The sequence below is a fragment of the Haliotis rufescens genome, unplaced genomic scaffold, assembly GCF_023055435.1.
Source record: "Haliotis rufescens isolate VD_foot unplaced genomic scaffold, xgHalRufe1.0.p SCAF_15, whole genome shotgun sequence".
Taxonomy (NCBI): Eukaryota; Metazoa; Mollusca; class Gastropoda; order Lepetellida; family Haliotidae; genus Haliotis; species Haliotis rufescens.
Window position 1 is genome coordinate 16,135,114 of NW_025963835.1, and position 18,468 is coordinate 16,153,581.

At 40.3% G+C, this 18,468-nt stretch overlaps 1 protein-coding gene across 1 annotated transcript; it reads left to right on the forward strand.

Moving 5' to 3' along the window:
• Window positions 1-1,284: 1,284 nt before the first annotated feature.
• Window positions 1,285-14,435, forward strand: LOC124138711. Its single transcript, XM_046505528.2, has 9 exons — window positions 1,285-1,357; window positions 4,709-4,792; window positions 5,249-5,302; window positions 5,761-5,850; window positions 6,688-7,012; window positions 7,334-7,513; window positions 8,017-8,303; window positions 8,534-9,363; window positions 12,837-14,435. Exons 2-9 carry the CDS (start codon window positions 4,722-4,724, stop codon window positions 13,157-13,159), a joined length of 2,160 nt encoding a protein of 719 aa, XP_046361484.2. The 5' UTR covers window positions 1,285-1,357; window positions 4,709-4,721; the 3' UTR covers window positions 13,160-14,435.
• Window positions 14,436-18,468: the final 4,033 nt, after the last annotated feature.

The following is an 18,468-nucleotide window of genomic DNA, read 5'->3' on the forward strand; positions in this document are numbered from 1 at the left end:
AATATATTGCACACAAAAACAACAGAAAAAAATGGAAGACACTGACTTCCACGCTCTGTCCACAATCATGATAAGTAAAACGTTCCTAACATATAAGTCCAATAAACTGTCCAGTTTAAATTTTCACATTTTATAGGGTTCGTACAATTTACTTTGACATGGAATCAAACTAAAATACGACGTCCTCTTCCTGAACCTTCCAAGATTTGTTCTGACCTTCCTCTGAATCTACTTCTGACAGACCCCTTACCTACCAGTTTTGATATAGCCATGTGTCAATGCTTTTATAATCCTTAACCCAGATAGCAACTCTTACAGCTGAGATGAGGTGAAATTGGGTTTAACGTCGCGTCCAAGATTATTGCACTTATATAGCGACGTGCATGCACGTGTATGTGTGTGTGTGGCTGCTTGTACTAGTCCGGACTGATGCCGATTTATAGTGCTAGCTCACTGAGATACCATGCCGCAGTTTAACATGAATACCCCACTCAGACACAGTATACTGACTCCGAGCCGACCAGTCCTTGTTTTAGCCTCTTAATGCCGAGCGCCAGACAGGGTAACAACAAGTACAATCTTTTAACGTCTTTTTGTATGACGCGGCCCGGGATCGAACCCTGGACCTTCCGCTCTCCGGGCGGACGCTCTACCACTAGACCACGGAGGCGGTCTCTTACAGCTGACATCAACAGACTATAGAACTGTTGAAGTCATGAGTTCCTAATCGTATGAAAAGGTTTGAACGCTATGTCAGTTATATCACGGCGTGTCACTTTGTAGCCCCATGTGACTCAGGTATAAGTTTGGGGAAACCCCCGTATACGTGCTGACAACCTGGACACATTATCAGGGCCAAAATGGGATTCGAACCCACGATCATGTTTCTTGCACGCCTATGGAACGAATCTCTGCACAGCCTTTATACGGCTTGCACCAGTGCCCCAAAATGCCCCCATGTGCAGAGTTGCGTCCCCTGGACACGCGAGAAACCTATGATTGTGGGTTCGAATTCCGGTTCACCCCGATTATGTTTCTAGGTTTGTCAGCACCATACCCGTGCTCGTGGGTTTCGCCAAAGTGGTAAACGTCTGAGACCGGATTCACTTCGGGCTTTCCTCCCACATTAAACTGACACGCCGTGATATAACTGGAATAATGTTAAAAGCGGCGTTAAACCCAACTCACTCACTTACTCACTCTCCTCTCCATATACCACAGAAAACTCAATAATACCTTTGCGAGATCGGTTTGTTGTCACGTGACACTGTCAAACAGGAAGCGTTGTGACCCAATTGATTACATTGGTCTCGTGGACATACACAAGCCTTATTCCGAGCTCGTCAGTCGGTTAGATGTGAGTATGTTCTTGCTATAGTCTATGTTCAAACGAGGACTAAATAAACATAATTTTTCGTACTTTTTAGTGCCTCAACTAGCCAAGTGTACACTCCAAATTTCCAACGAAATTGTGAAAGTGAAGTGATCTACAGATATAAAACATACATATGTTGACTTTACAGGCCGGGCTTACAACAGGCTTGTGCATTCAACCTGTTGAGTAAGCTGTCTGGTTTTTTCTCCGTTCAATGCTCCTTGAATGTGCGCACACGTCCTACAGACATCCGTTTAACTATAAGGGCACAGTGCTTACCATGGAATTCGTAAGATATCCTTTTGGAAAATGTATCCGTGTGTTTTCTTGTAAGTTTTACATTGTGCGTTGTTTCCTCGCGATATTGCCAGTCACAACAGGGTCGGCCAGCCCACACCGGGTTTGTTGGATAACACTGTAAGCCTTAAATGACAACAGAATCATGTCTCTCCACAAACAAGGTGCCAAGCAACGTCATAACAAAAACAACGTACCTCGGTGTGTGGAAAGTAGGTAACATTGCGTGGGATAGCAATTTACACCTGTACCTTACACATTTTTGGTAGTATTCGGTATACATTCCATGTCTACCGCAGTCAGCTATAGCTGTACTACGTGATACATGTTTACCAACACCCAATACATATTTACAAATATATTATGAAATACATCAATAACAACTTGTTCTTCAGGTCTTTGAAAGGCATTTAGAAGTGATACACATAGGGAAGAGAATATATCGATGTCAACTTCTTTATTATGAGGAACACAACGTTTTCTTGCCCCACACCTCTGTCACATGTAACAAAATTGCTTTTATTTTACAATAAAACAACTTAAATAACATATTTACAGGAATGATTGGGTGTTTATGCTGTAATTGGTTAATAACAAACGGATATTTACTGGCTTTTGATACAAGCGTATTTGTACACTGTCCACGACAAACATAATGCCTAAATAATAACAATAAGTTGATGTTTTAGGAGCTCTACATCAAATATCACTTCTCATAATGTCGTAAATGACAATTTCGAAAATAAATAATGTCTGTCTTATCCGTATTTTCTAAGTCTTTGAATGGCATTTAGAAGTGATACACATTATTATGTAAGAGAATTTATGGATGTCAACTTCTTCATTCTGAAAAACATTACAATATTTGTGGCCTCTAAAAATGATGTGCAACTATTCTGGCATGATACATACAAAAACAGGTTTTCAAGCACCTCGTTCACATCGTGCCAATGACTGCATGCCTCTGTCCATTCATCGTGAAATTGAGGTCCTATAGGGGTTATAGAATCATTGTGTCCCGGGATATTTCAACCTTTATTTGGTGAACTATTTTTTTTATAAAAAAGATTATCCTTACCCAACTTTGAATAGTATATTACGAAATGTGAGCAATGTGCTGAAGTAGACATGAATTCATTATGTAAAAGCAGTAGAGCTGACATTACACTTATAAGATACGTCCTCAGTGGCTGTCTGTCACAGTCGCTTTGCTCTAATAAGTCACCAAGGCGAGCCTGAACTACATTGCCGAACATACAAAGGGATCAACGGCAATACTTTCTAGCTCAAGATAGATTCGCTGGTCTGTTTGATGTATGAGAAAGTAATAAAACGTGTACAGATTGCGGGAGTTATTAACTCAGGGTGGTGGAAAAAGGTCCTTAAGGAGTTACAATGTGCCCCCTGACTCAAAGCCTATGTCAGTAGAGTGAGTACCAGGAAGTACTTCGTGAACACTAATTGTAATCGTTGGTCGTTTTAATGTACGTGCAGTCCTACAGGTCACCATGTTCTATTTCATTTATTTGTAGCGAAGATAAAAACAGTTGGGCCAGCACCACGTACATTCTATATATATTCAAATGTGTATGATTATTTGACGGCCTGAAACCCATGTCAACCCTGTTGTAAAAGCCAGAAGTTTCCGGCTGCTTTTGCTTGTGGTTTCTACTTCGACATTGTTAACTGTTCAGACAACATTAGTATAAACGTCTTCGGTAACGTTCTGTGGACTTCAAGGGCTATGAGAGATCAGATACGTCCGCTTGGACAATGCATGACTTCACCTGTTTCAACAGAAACCATCAGTACACAATGAAAGTATCCCGTCTAATTCTGGTGTTGTTAAGCTTACACATGGTTGACTGTTAAAGTTAATAAGTTGGAGATGGCTAGAACCGGCGATGACTGTATTTAAATACAACATTCACGTTACATACCAGATTACGATAAATATCTCATTTTGCTCGTTCTTTTTAAATACTATTATTTCCGGGTTTCAAATTTAGTTTAACAACTCGTTATCAGCCCGACCTGATTTTGTGGAATGTGTTTGGGAATTATGCATAGTGACCCTCCACTGGGTATGTTACAGTGTAGTGCTTGGAAATACTGGAAGTTTCCCGAAACATATAGTGGTCCATGAATATTCAGGGTTGACATATATTTCAATCGTTACATAATCTCACGCAAAAATGGAAATATGTTCAATAAAAATTTATTTATGATGAAATTCAAATACATTCAAGCATCATTCAATACATATTGTTGGGAGCATGATACTCACACATGTGTATTTTAAATGTGAACAGCACACAATGTTTGCTTTTAGAAGCACATAAAACAATTTGGCAAACATAAGGCAATTTGAATGGCGTACGCTACCGGGACGTTCAAGATCATGTTCGCCCGGCCGTTGCATGTGTTGTAAAATACACATCACATTGCTGCCATGTTTCCCCCATAGAACATGTCTGGGATGAGATAAGTCGACGCCTACGACAGGACCTGAACCAGCCGGTAACGCCAGCTCAGTTGGGCCAATCTTTGGTTGACATTTGGAACAACATCTCCAAAGCTGTTTTCAATCGTTTGGTGCATTCAAGTACCGCCGCTGCCTCGCCTATATCAATGTAAATGGTAGTCATACCAGATATTGAAATTGTTAATAGAATAGAATACACCACTCCTCTTTTAGGGCGTGTCGCTCTGTCTTTTGTCACTAGGTATAGTTTTGTCAATGAATTTGTTAAGATGAAACATTGATCACACGAATGACCAAATTTAATTTTGTCATTTTCTAAATTTACATCACTTTACATGAAGCGCAGTATTTTTCCGTTAGTATATTTCGAAAGTTATTCTGGAGTACACTGTGTTTGGTAACGATTATAAAAATGCTGTTGACATAACTCAAGCAACTATTTCTCCGTCGATATAGGTACTTACTGTCCATCTGTTGTTTTATTCATTCCTTGCTGTGTGTTAGCCTGTTATTCCTAACAAAGACTGAGTAATATAGTTCTTCATTTTCAGGCACTGAAGTGCGATGCACAGCATCAGGAGAGAAGTGCGAAACCGTCCCCCTAGTGAGTTGAGCACCATACCCAGTGAAAGCAGGTACTCTACATACATAATCTACATACCTTAATAGACATAAATAAATTGGCATGTTTAGGATGAGCCTTAAACATAGTGATAATGAGACGTTTCAGAAATAACCCCGATGTGATAATAAGTACACCTTGTCATTGGACATTGAGCATCTGTCTGGAGAGCGGAAGGTCGGTGGTTCGTTCCCCAGCCAAAAGACGTAAAAAGATGGCACTTGTTGTCAACCTGCCTTGTGCTCGGCATGAAACGGCTAAAACAAGGACTGGTCGGCTCGGAGTCAGTTTACTCTGAGTGGGGTATTCATGTGAAACTGCGGCATGGTATATCCCTGTGTTAACCCTTATAAACAGACATAGTCCGCTCTACTACAAGCATGTACGTCGCCCCACAACGTTAAGCCCCATTTCACCTCACCTCAATGCACATTAGCAGGAATTATTTTTGGTTCGCATTTTGTTTCAGTTGGGTGTCCAGTTGGAGAGAGGAGACGGGGGGAGAAGATGTGGAATATGAAGAGTAATTATAAATCCAAGTAAAACTTAATGTTTAGGTCGGTGGGTCGATCCCCTGGCCACTTCATAACAAAAGACATTAAAGGATGGTTCCTGTGTTCCGTGTGCTCGGTATTAAGGGGAAACCACGCCTAACTGGCACGTCAGTATAATGTGTTTGAGAGGTTATAACTCCCGACTAGTACAAGCAGCCATACACACCTGTATACAAGGCACGTCCGCTATATGAGTGAAAAATCTTTGACGTGACGTTAAACCCATTATCACCTCCCCACTTTTTGCTTGGGCGCTATAACTTGTGTTGTCGGTAAACATGTGATTTATAAACATTGATTACGTGTATCAATCCAATTCTAGTTTTATTCATACATTCTTGCAATTTTAATTGTCTAACGTGTAAGGGGAAATCGTGATCAGCTATTGAACAATCATGTTGAAGTGGCGATTTAACATTTTTGACAGGGAGGTTGAGGATGAGTATGAATACGAAGACAGTTTTGAGGAATATATCAGCGAGGAAGAAGAAAAGGATGAAGAAGAGAGGCAACCAGTGTATGTTTTTTGTTTTCGTTCAATCTGTCTCACACGGGGTGGATTGTTTTCACTTAACTGAAATTTTCCGTCTATAAATAAAAGCGACAAATCCCTCAGAAGAAAGCAGGGTCCATTCTACGATTCAGACTACACAGTCAAATAGTGATGATACCAGGTGTTCGCAAAAAGGCGGGCGTATCCTGCCCCACTGGTTGCATCCGTCACAAACACACGCGATGGCAAGTCAATTGTTCACTTGAAAGACAACACGGGAACAAGTCATAATAGGGACTTGTGCCAGACATCATTCTTGTCACTGATGCGTCAAAATCATATGTCATATGTCCATACGCCGTCGCATGACAGGAGTACTGTGTGACGTTAAGCTCCAAACACTTACTGTTTGCAAATTATGTTAGGGGTGGATGCCACCGGTAGGGCAGGACATGGTTATCCTCTTCGCGAACACCTGGTGTCACTGATTTTCAGTGATCCATTCATATTATCTTCACAACTATTTTTCCTATTACCCCCAATGGAATCTGGTTGGGCAGAAAATCGTGACTGATTATACTCTGACGTTGACGTTATGTATTTGTAGACAAGACCTCATGTTATTCGAGACGGGTTTAGCCATAAATGTTAGCGTAAAACTATTTATAAAATACACTTGTAAAACGTTTGTTTGTTTTAACATCCACCAAAGTATATCCTTGTTTGTTGATAGTTTATCATTACGTTATGTTAGCGTAACATTATATTAAAAAACATATATAAAATGTGTGTATGTTTCACATTCACAAAACTGGTTTGTTGAAGTCTCTGTTATTTGTAACAGTAACATGTATTTTTCAGTGAGTGGACAGCTATAGACCTCCAAAACGGTGTCAAGCTTCTTGTACCCGAAGTCGTATCAGAATTCAAGTGCCAAGCCGTCCCACTATCAGCTGAGAGACGCACGGAGATTCTGATGCAGTTTCCACACTATCATGACGAGACCATGGTCAGCGATGTTTACAGATTGGAAGGCCAGGAAATAAAATCTTTGAACTGCAATCCAAAGTTCCTACAGATCCCGCTCGTATTGCCAACCACGAGACTCGATGTTAATGTCCTCTTCCGGTTCCACGTCATGGTATATGGGGATGGTGTTTGGACATCAGTGCCGGCACAGTACGAGGTACAAAACTATGTTTCCTTACAGTTTAATTTTCTGATACACCGCCTCCCATATGGTGATGGTTCGATCCCCGACCACGTCATACCAACCGACGTTAAAAGATGGTTGATCGAGAGGATTACTTGTAATCAACACAACTAAAACTGAGCAAACAAAAAGCTTTTAGCAAAATGCTATGTTTTACATCGCTGCATAAGAATTGGGGCAGCAGTTTCTATGCAAGTAGTCAAAAACAGAAATTGTACGATAATGCACGAATGATTTGATATTAGTGTACTTTAATGGACACAGATACCCCTTTTACATTTCCTTTCTTTTCAGGATAATCTTCTGAAATTCCGAGTAAAGTGTGGAGAGTATTTCGTTGCTTATGCGCGCCCAATTCCAGAGTTCAAGAGAATTTCTGGGAATGCTTTTACCTTCGTCTCTAACAAGGACAAATGCATCAAAGTGCACATTCCCAAAGGTGCTGTGGACACCGAGATGACCATTGCGGTTAAGGTAGATGTTGATATGATGACAATAAATTATTGTTGTGATTTTAAATGAAAAAGCAATTGACCTTCTCATGAGATTGAGCTCAATAATGACCGGAACTTATTTATCGAGAATCAGTTATGCAAGCATAACCATATAATTGATGTTCTAAATATTTACTCTTTCTGGTAAGGGACCAACCAGTTGATATTCCATTGTGGCGGGTAGGGGGTTGTGGGTGGCTGACATTTTGTATGGCGGCTACATACTTTTTCAGCTGCAGGTGCAAAACCAGACGTTTTTAAACATGTATTTTTTTGTGTCAGACATGTTCTTTTTTCAACAGTCTGAAGCGAAGATATATTTAAGCATTTTCAGGGACAATTTATCTTTTTCGATAAAATTCCAGGACTCATTATTTCCCAACATATCACTGCAATCCCATAGATACATATGCCACAACTCACATCCTTATCAAGAAGACAACATATATGCACATATTATATAGGAACATTACCATCTTTCAGGTACAGCCCGTGGACACAGACAGATTGAAATGGTACAGAGCTTATGACCCAACAGCATTTGAAGGGATCTATGCTCTGTCTGATATTCTGAGTGTACGACACAAAATGGAAAATGTATTCAGAATAGACACATCTGTCCAGCTACCAATTGCAGATTTTTCAGAAGAGGATTATGAATTAAAAGGCATAAGTATTGAAAATAATAATTACGTCATCAGAGACATTGAGAAAGAGAGTTCCTTCAAAGGAGTTGCTGTGATGCCTCACACCGTGAACAATGATACAAGGTGAGGTATACGAACATTAAACAACACATAATTGATTGTTACGTCCGTGTTGAATGTTTCATTCGTCACATTGAGTATCAGACAGCCATGAGTACTAAACGCTGAAATGACATACACATACACTTCATCAGCCACATAGAACGACATTAATTATGAGCTTTTATTGCACCCATATAGCTTCAGGTTAAATTACTTGATGCACATTTGCAGGACTTAATATTGTCTTTCAGTTGCCAAGTGGCCTGTGTTCGTCAAGGCGTAGCTTCATCAGCCCTGAGAGAGGCAGCTCTGTTCCAGGCGAGAAAGATGGACATGTGTACTGTTCTGATGTACATCTCAAAAGAGAACCGTGACAGATGGCTCACTGTTGAGCTTGTAGAATCCCCTTCTGCAAACCAGGCAGCTGAAGCCAGGCAACAAAGGAACTATTTTGAGATCATTGGAAGTAGGTCAGGGAACGTTCCGGTACATCTGATGGACAGGATACGAGTGCATCTGTCAGGAAACATGAGGAGTGCAGAACAAATAAAGAAAACTAAGTACACATTTGAGTACAAAAATCAGTTGAGGAATAACTGCATACAGTTCAGGACTCAGAAGGTATCAACTGGAACTACGTACAGTGTTGTGGAGGTTTCCATTGGAGCACAACGGGTTCTTGAAGTCCACTTCAACTATCCCGATAAAGGATACAAACTAAAGGAAATGAATATTTTATGGCGACATGGAGCAACAACAGAACAAACCCAATACCCCCCTACAAGGACACCACCTGCTCAAGAACCACCTCCGATTCCTGACAGCGAGACAGCGTCTTCATCCGGTAGCACAAACGACACTGGTTATAATACTGAAGGATCTGAGAGACACAGTGATGCATCATCACGAATGAGAAGGAGTGAATCATTAAATGCATCAAGTGATGACTCGGGTGCATGTCCAGCAACAAATGAGGGGGAATCTGGTTCCACTACATCAAGACTATCAAGGAGTGTGTCTCGCAATCGACCTACCAGCGCGTGGGCTGAAGAGACTGTTGTATCTTCCGCCCCTGAATACGGTAAAATTGAATACCTCTCTCTCAAGTAGTGGCGGTGGGGTAGACAAGGGGTGGGGAGGCGGGTGTTAAAGCGTTCGCTAGCCACGCCGAAGGCCCGGGTTCGATGGCCCACGTTGGTACAATGTGTGAAGCCAATTCCTGCTCTCTCTCTCTCTCTCTCTCTCTCTCTCTCTCTCTCTCTCTCTCTCTCTCTCTCTCTCTCTCTCGTAGCATTCTTATATATCAAGATAGACACAATTTTATGGCTTTTTTTACAGTATTAAAGAAGTTGTTATCCATAAAATTGTGTCTATCTTGTCATCCGCCAACTTCTAAGTAATGCCTATCAAACAAGTTATTCTTATATATGCTGGCTATGTCGATTTGTTTGCAAATGACAGATAACGTCCAACTGCAAGCCATTGTGAACCTTCAGATACCAGTTATAGATTACATTTTTGAAATTTTATGCACATATCTAAATGGGAAAGAGACGAGACTGATGGCCTATATTTCTAGTGCAGGTGGATAAGTCAGTCAAAGGGGGTTGGCTATTTTACTGTTATAGAACGATACCAGATCATTCATCTACCTGAAGCTAAAGTTACTTCTTGGCCAAATTCACTTTGTTTTATTTTGCCAATTTGAGTAAAAATTCTGATTCATGCATAAAGAAACAGATCAGCAAGAACAGGAGCAGACTTAGTGCCCATTGGATGCCCTTTACGATCATAGGGGTTAGGTACCCATTTCCGATTATACTCCCCTTTACGATCCTTTGGTTTTTGTCATCCCTTTGCCAATGAAACACCCATTTGCGATCCTTGGTTAGGTATCCCTTCACGATCTTTGGGGTAAGTTGTGAGAGTATGGGCGAACTCGACTTAGGCGAGTTCGATCCTCCACGCGTCGCGAAATGAAATTTAAAAAAGTGCGCCAGGGTAAAATGTAGTACTCCCCTGCATTTCTTAGCTTGGATGCTGCTAACTGATGGTTGGTCAGAGAGTGTTACTGTGGATGTGTCCTTATCTGCCCCCTGTCTACCTGGTGCGGGTGGGTGTATAGCATTAGTCAAGGTACCGGCTAAAAACTTGTAGGCTTGCATACCGTGTTTTGGGCGGGAGCATTTCTTCGCGCTTTGGTTTTGCTAATTGTCGGGGTCGGAGTCATGTATGACAAGACTGGGTTTTCAGCTCCAGGGTTTCGGTGGGGGCAGGGTCCCCTCATTGATAGGCGTCTTTATAGCGTTAGATTACAGGTGCAGATTTTAGATGACCGCTCACCCAGTGCTCAGATGTAATAGGCATCTAAGGCTACTGAATTGTGTGCCGTTCAGGGATTTGTTCTTCCTTACGTGACAAGTGTTCGTGTATTGTCTGACAATTTTGCTCCTTACATAACACTTCAGTAAACTACGGTTATAACGAACTCAAAGGGACCACTAAGTTTAGTTCGTAATAACCGTAGTTCGTTATAAGCATATATACAGCATATATACAACAAATTGCCGGGACTAAAAAATAAGTTCGTTATATCGGTAAGTTCGTTATAAGCGTGTTCTTTATAAACGTAGTTCACTGTATTAGATCCGAGCATATTACACCAGCCCTCACGACCTTGCACTGGTTCAAGATCCTCTGACTGTGACATACAGATAATGTGTTGATGACTGGTACGTCTGAACTGCTTCCTCAACTTCTCCATTACATACATATTATATGTTGGAACAACAAGTAACAGTTTCCCCGTGTCAATGACATACCAACTGCAGATACTTACTAAAAATGTGTATTAAGAAGATACTAAGAAAATAACAACAAGCAACGAAAACAATAGAAAAAATCTTTCAGTCTATAAAATTAATCCCATCCACAAAAGTCAAATCGTATATGGCTGTGTTGTCTATGTAGAGAGTACTGAAGTGTGTGGGTTGTTATCGGCGTGGCATGTAATTATGTATTTGGCGACAGACAATTTTGCGTGAATAACGCATTCAAATATGTAGGTCTCAAACGCACATTCCCTGAAGAATCCGGTCGACTATACCTTGATTTGGTGCCAATAGAGGAAAGAAACTTTGATTTTCTATTGAGACGGTTACATTCCAAGAGTAAAGACGTCACGGTGATCACAAGCAACTAGGGTGTGTTAAATGAAGTGTTTCCAAACAACCCCTAACCTTTTCTTCTCCGTCCATGAAAAATATGTGAATAGAAGTCCTACTGACCTGGTTGCATTAGAACTTGAAACATTTAGCCAGTCATAATACACTTGAATCTGAATTGACATGATCATTCACGCAGGTCGTGAGAACGTTTTCTCCAGCCTCCATGGTTTGTCTTGGCATTGTTATGATCTGAAAGGCGCGACGTTCCATGAGAGGTGTTCCGATGTATTGTTCCCTTGAGGATCCGGGTCAAAATAGGCCTTCGACAGGATATGCTTGTGGTAAGTGGCGAGTAACGGGATTGGTGGTCAGGCTCGCTGGCTTAGTGGATGCATGTCATCGTATCCCTATTGCACGGATCGATGCTCATAATATCAATCACTGAATTTTCTGGTCCAGATTCGATTATTTATAGGCTGCCGTCATGTAGCTGGAATATTGCTGAGTGCAGCGTTAAACAACCAACCAACCAACCAACCTTCTTCTCCCGTACATACTTCAGTACACGTTTGTCTTTTTTCCAAATGCACATAAGCTGATTCATTTTAACTAGAATTATATGATTTTCTCCTTACCTATACCTATATATCATCAGCTATATTTCCGAATATATTTCAGACCAGGGATAGAAAAGACAAACATAAACGTCATATCAAATTATTTTAAATTAACAGCAATTAATTGCAGATAGGTTTAACTACCACACATGACTATTTCTTATGGGACGTGCACAATGTGTAAAGTCCATGGCCAGAGTCCCCCGCCGCTACATAGCTGGGATATTGCTGATGGGGCGTAAAACCAAACTCACTCACTCACTCTTATTGGATACGTGAAGAGAAAGGAAAAAACTACTATACAAAGGAAAAAGTCCACATTATGTTTATAGAAACCACTTAAGTACAATATACAGGATACGAGTTAGAGTTGATTGTGTACACCAGGATTATGTAGCAAATTGTTTTTTAATTGTTGAATTGGTCAGTTACATACCTAAATCCATAAATACCTTTCTAAGTATGGTTAAATTTGTTACATGTATACACAGTCTAGCTGTCAAATGGTTATGTATAATATTAGATAAGAGCTCTCTCTCTCTCTCTCTCTCTCTCTCTCTCTCTCTCTCTCTCTCTCTCTCTCTCTCTCTCTCTCTCTCTCTCTCTCTCTCATGTTGAACATCAATGATGTATTATTTGATCATAAATTAACCTCACAAACATTTAAGCTTAAGAGAAATAGCATGGTCATCAAAATAAATTCCTCCATGCTGAAAAGTTGAAACTTATCATGCATCATATGTTAAAGGTAACATATTTGTCTGTTCTAGAACATCCAGTTCTTACACAAAGGAGTCTCCTCGTGCTGGCAAGGAACGTCCCCTTGAGTGTCTGCCAGGAAGCCCTTATCACTCTCGGCATGAACCTTGACACAATAAACAAGATCAAGCAGGATGCAAAGGATGACGATGTCAACGAGGTGTTCCTCATCCTTTTGAGGTGGTACCAGCGCATGAAAACAACTAAGGATAGTGTTGATCTTATCAAGGACCTGGAGGCTGCCTTTAAATCGGCTGGTCGAACAGACCTATCTACAAGAATTGAAAATGTTAGGGATGAGGAAAGAGGATTTACTAACGAAGACTTTGCCTGACACCACTTACCTCGTGTCCACTTACATTTGAAACATTACGTAGCAAATGATGATCTTAAATATGACATGACGACAAAACACAACATACAGTTAAGCAAAGAATGTGGTACTTTCAACTTATGGACTGAGAATGAGTGAGTGAGTATGGTTTTACGCCACCGTTAGCAATATTCCAGCAATATCACGGCGGGGGACACCAGAAATAGGCTTCACACATTGTACCCATGTCGGGAATCGAACCCGGGTCTTCGGCGTGACGAGCAAACGCTTTAACCACCAGGCTACCCGACCCTTCCCTGTACTGAAACCAGAAGAGGGGAACCACCTTCCAGTGACAGTGGCTGGTCCTCTTGGAAATTGATCCTTGGGAAAAACGAAATTAAGGCAAGTTATTGCTAAAGACGACAGACTATTGTGGTAGCAGAACAATGCGAATGAAACATAGAAACTATGGGCTGCAATATTAGTGCATACAGATGTCGTAGTGGAAGTTTTCAAGCCGCGTTTATCAAATCCATGTGTCAGGAAGGGTAACGGAAAGCTTCCCAGAAAATACAACTCTACAAGGAAAGGTGCAACCGGCGCTACGGCTGTAACTGTATCTTGGTTCTCTGAATCAGCAATGATATCAGTGGAGACAAATTCCGGCCCTCCAAAAACTTAACATACAACACTCGATAGGGAACTGGGGTTAACGAAAATATTTAACGAAATTAGAGAGATGAGAGTTGAAGTGAACAAAAAAGTGAGCGACTGACAAGCAAGATTGATAATAAGAGAAAAAGATGTGATTTGGTCAGCAAAAGAAAATACACAGACGAAGAAAGCTATTGAGAGACTCGAGTCTAAATTTGATGATTTAGAATGTAAAAACTGACGCAACAACTTGTTATTTTACAATGTGGATGAAGCGGTCGGAGAATCATTCGAACAGTGATCGAGATGTATATGAATGTGACAAACCCTGCGGAATTCGTTACTCACGAAGACAACCAGGAACATATTTTGCGATTAAGGTCGAAATATCTAGGATGCCATATTGTTATTTAAGGATCCGAATGGACTCACGGCACATTTGAAAAATTACATAGCAAACGATGATCCTACATACCTACCCCTGGAGGAAGACCTAAACAATACAGAAGATGGTGAAACACTGCGAACATCACATGACAATATTGTTAATTCACATGGATACATGATTCTACATGTATGTAAACCAAATGGCCTAAGGGTTTGTTATGGCCGGTTATTCGCTGATAAAAAAAAATATTGGGAAAAAAACATGTATGTAGGTAATACTGGTAATGGACAAAGCGATGTGGACTATGTACTGTGTAGAAACTACATTGTATTTGTTTAATAATTTTGAAATAAAGAGTGAGGTCGAGTCTACCCCTCATGCCAGATGTTTACAAACTGAACCTAGCCAGGTCAGACAGTGTGTAAGCACTCGAATGGGGATTGCAACCCCCATAGACCAACATACATGTACACCTGGGACGATTAGAAGAAAAATATGTAATCTAATCATTTGAAAGCAATGGATATTGGTTGTAGCCAGGCTGTATTTAGAAATATAAGCCTTTTTATGTAAATTGTGCCTGTCATCAATGTATCCATGCATGCACTGAAGTCAGAAGTTCCATGCTTCGAAAAAAGATGCTGACAGAAATGTTATACTTCAGCATGGAAGTATTACAAAGCATTGTGTGTTTTTGAATTGTCTCAAGTACAAAGGGTATCTGTAGAAATTTAGATTCTATCCTCAATAAAAATGTTAGTAAATCCTTTTGAAAACATGTAAGCTTCAGATTTTGTATATGTAAAGAATACGATTTCTTCTAATGAGTGGACAGAACATTTTAGGATTTACCTTAAGGGAACATGACAGTCGCAAGATTGTGATGATTGTTAAGCAACATTTAGAACGTTTATTGAATTCTTTTCATAACTTGAGCAATAAAACAACCAATATTTACCAGACAAAAGAAATTAGGAGTTGATGGGAGTGTCACATGCTGTCAACAGGCTCCAGGTTAAAGCAGTGTTTCTGTAGTTTTTTTAACCACGCTTCACATTTTTTTATTGACATGTTGTATTCTTTGTATAATCATATACCTGAGTGATAGTTCCGATCTACAAGAAGGGAACTGTAAATGATCCATCACATTTCAGACCTGTTACCTCATTAGCAGTGCCGAGAAAGAAGTCTTAAAAAGTAGTATGTAACAGACTTACTTTATGGGCTGTTGTTAAAGATGAAAATTGGTAAAAGAACAAGCAGTCTGTACGCATGGATTTCAACCTGTGGATAATATTTTCATTCTTAACAAAATTATAAATAAATATATAGCTTATCCGCCTGTTTTGTCTGAAATTATAAATAAATATATAGGTCTCCATAAGGGTAGATTATACTGTGGAATTTCTAGACTATTGACTGTAAATCAGCATTTTGTTACTAAAAAAATGCATAAGAAAATGGTAGGAAATGTTAGAGAAAAAACATTTTGCTTTGTTATGAATATTTTTGAAAATGTTAAAGCTTGTGTTAGGGTACAGGAGAAAACAACCGTACCTTTATTGTTTATGTGGGCATGGAGTCAATCGGGAATGTAAGATCTCGCCATTTTGCCCTCATTCTTCATAGTAATATTGTAGAATTTTCAGTGTGTGTGTGTGTGTGTGTGTGTCTCTGTGTCTGTGCGTGGCTGCTTGTACTAGCTCTGACTAATGCCGTGTGTGTGTGTGTGTGTGTGTGTGTGTGTGTGTTCGTGTGTGTGTCTCTGTGTCTGTGCGTGGCAGCTTGTACTAGCTCTGACTAATGCCGTGTGTGTGTGTGTGTGTGTGTGTGTGTGTGTGTGTGTGTCTGTGTCTGTGCGTTTTTGAATTTTCTGTCCTGAGCTTATGATGAGCATTTTGACAGCTTGAAGACGACGTAATCGCGTCCAGAATTGTCGCCCTTTTATTACAATTGGACATGCACTGTTAATTTCGCTAAACTGCTTTTGATAGGTTTTCAGATTCGAGACAACCTAATCATATCATTGTATTCGTATTGGTAACTAAAGACTTCGGCAATTCCCAGCGGGGCATATGCAAGTTGTACCTTATCTGTCAGCAATGTACATGGGAAAGAAGTGACCATGCAAGGTAAGATAACAAAGCAGGCCGACAATATACACATACCTATGGGAATTGATTCTTTGAATAGGCAGTACTTGAATAATTTAAGAACAATGAACATGAAGTCTAATACTTCTCTGGCAGATAGCCAGAGATTCATGATTGGCATTATGCACTCTGTACAGCTTGCAAAGTACCCTCATAGACTAATCCTCTGTGTAATTAAGATTTAAAATAAAGACGTTAGAAGGTGATGTGTAATATATGTGATCTACTGATTTAAATAGTTGGTACAATAGGATTACATATTGTTTTATTTTCTACCCGTATTGATTAATCTAATGAACAATTTGATCGTGGCAGGTTTGCAGAGGGTTAACGTTGTGACATTGCAGAGAGGTGGACCCCAGGTATCATCTCCACAGCAATGACAAGATTGGGTTATTCTCGCAAACATGGCAATATTGACACCTGCTTTCATCACATGTGTTTCTTTTCGGAAGATTATTGTAACATATGTTAATTAACGTTTATAAAAAAATATTTAGCGAGGTTTGCACGATATTAATTTATAAAAAAAATTGGGAAGAGGTTAAGAAATCAAGTTTAAATGCCATTACCACAGATCTTATTCTGGAAAATCAAATATAGCATGACAACGTCAGTATCCTGGATAATACTATAAAGTTTCATGGATAATATTTGAACATGATTATTGATATTTGATCCAGAAATGAACACCACAACCCTTCCGGTGTTTAAGTTACGCTCTGGTAATGAAAGTTACCTGTATTTGGGTTAAATCCAACCTGTTGCCAAGGAAACAGCAAAAGGCACCAGTTCAGCATGTGTTTGATACATATGCAAAGTTTCCTTATAAAATATTTAGCAGTTTCCGAGTTATGCGCTGGAAACGAATGCTACGGGTATTTGAGTTTAAGTCCAGTTTGTTGCCAAGGAAACACAATATATATATTAGAAATACCAAACATCAAATGGCACCAGTACAGCATGTGTGTTGATGCATATGCAAAGTTTCACAATGAAATATCAAACGACTCCGGAAACGAAACGCGAAGGTCGCACGGATAACACCCATTCCTATATGCCCCTTTCACTTCGCTGCGGGGGGTAAAAATGTCTTTTTATTATTTAATATACCCCACTGGTAATGTTGAAACACAGAAGAGAAAATTGATTTCATAAAAAAGACAAGAGAATAGCATGTTTGTTAGTTAGTTACAATATTTTACCATTTTCTGCTAAATAACCCGATTATGAGATTATGTGTTCACTGGGGATTAAGACGCACTATATATTACGTTTTATAAGTCTTATATTCTCATGAGGGGGCAAGGGTGGCCCAGTCGTCTAAGGCGCCGCCATTCGCTGTGAAGAGTTGCGTCCCTTGAGCACGCCAGAAACCTTTGTTTGTGGGCTCGAACCCCGGTTCGCCCCGATTATGTTTATACGTTTGTCAAAACCATACCGGTGCTCGTGGGTTTCACCGAACTGGTAAACGTCCGAGACCTGCATCACTTTGGGCTTTCCTCCCACAGTAAGCTGACACGCCGTGATATAACTGGAATACTGTTAAAAGCGGCGTTAAACCCAACTCACTCACTCACTATATTCTCATGAGGTGTCTGACGAATAGAATATGATAGGGACTAATCCATTTGGTAACAAGCATTGGATAGTTGGAGAACTCAACCGTGGCATATGTGAGTGAGTGAGTGAGTATGGTTTTACGCCGCTTTTAGCAATATTCCAGCCATATCACGGCGGGGGACACCAGAAATGGGCTTCACACATTGTACCCATGTCGGGAATCGAACCCGGGTCTTTGGCGTGACGAGCGAACGCTTGAACCACTAGGCTACCCGACCGCCCCCGTGGCATTTGTGACAAAGGTATCTGACAAATGGGGTATCTGACAAATGGGGTATCTGACAAATGGGGTGAGACTACTTCACAGAGGCATATTCTCCGATTCACACGGCATTAATTACAGTGTCTTCGGCGTCTAGGGTTGGAAATGACCATCAGGTCGTGGCCCACAATCTGTCTTTAAGTTCATACTCACTCTGGCACACACGTATACCCGTCTTCATGCATGATCTATATCATTTTCTCGTTCATTGCTTTACCTCGCCATGTGGCATCGCATTCAGTAATAT

What these genes read in the sequence shown, in the direction of transcription:
- LOC124138711 (XM_046505528.2), top strand. Translation starts at nt 4,722, where the DNA reads ATGCACAGCATCAGGAGAGAAGTGCGAAACCGTCCCCCTAGTGAGTTG. An exon ending in GAAGATGTGGAATATGAAGA is followed by an intron (nt 5,303 to 5,760) that starts GTAATTATAAAT and finishes CATTTTTGACAG; the next exon opens with GGAGGTTGAGGATGAGTATG. An exon ending in AGATGACCATTGCGGTTAAG is followed by an intron (nt 7,514 to 8,016) that starts GTAGATGTTGAT and finishes ACCATCTTTCAG; the next exon opens with GTACAGCCCGTGGACACAGA.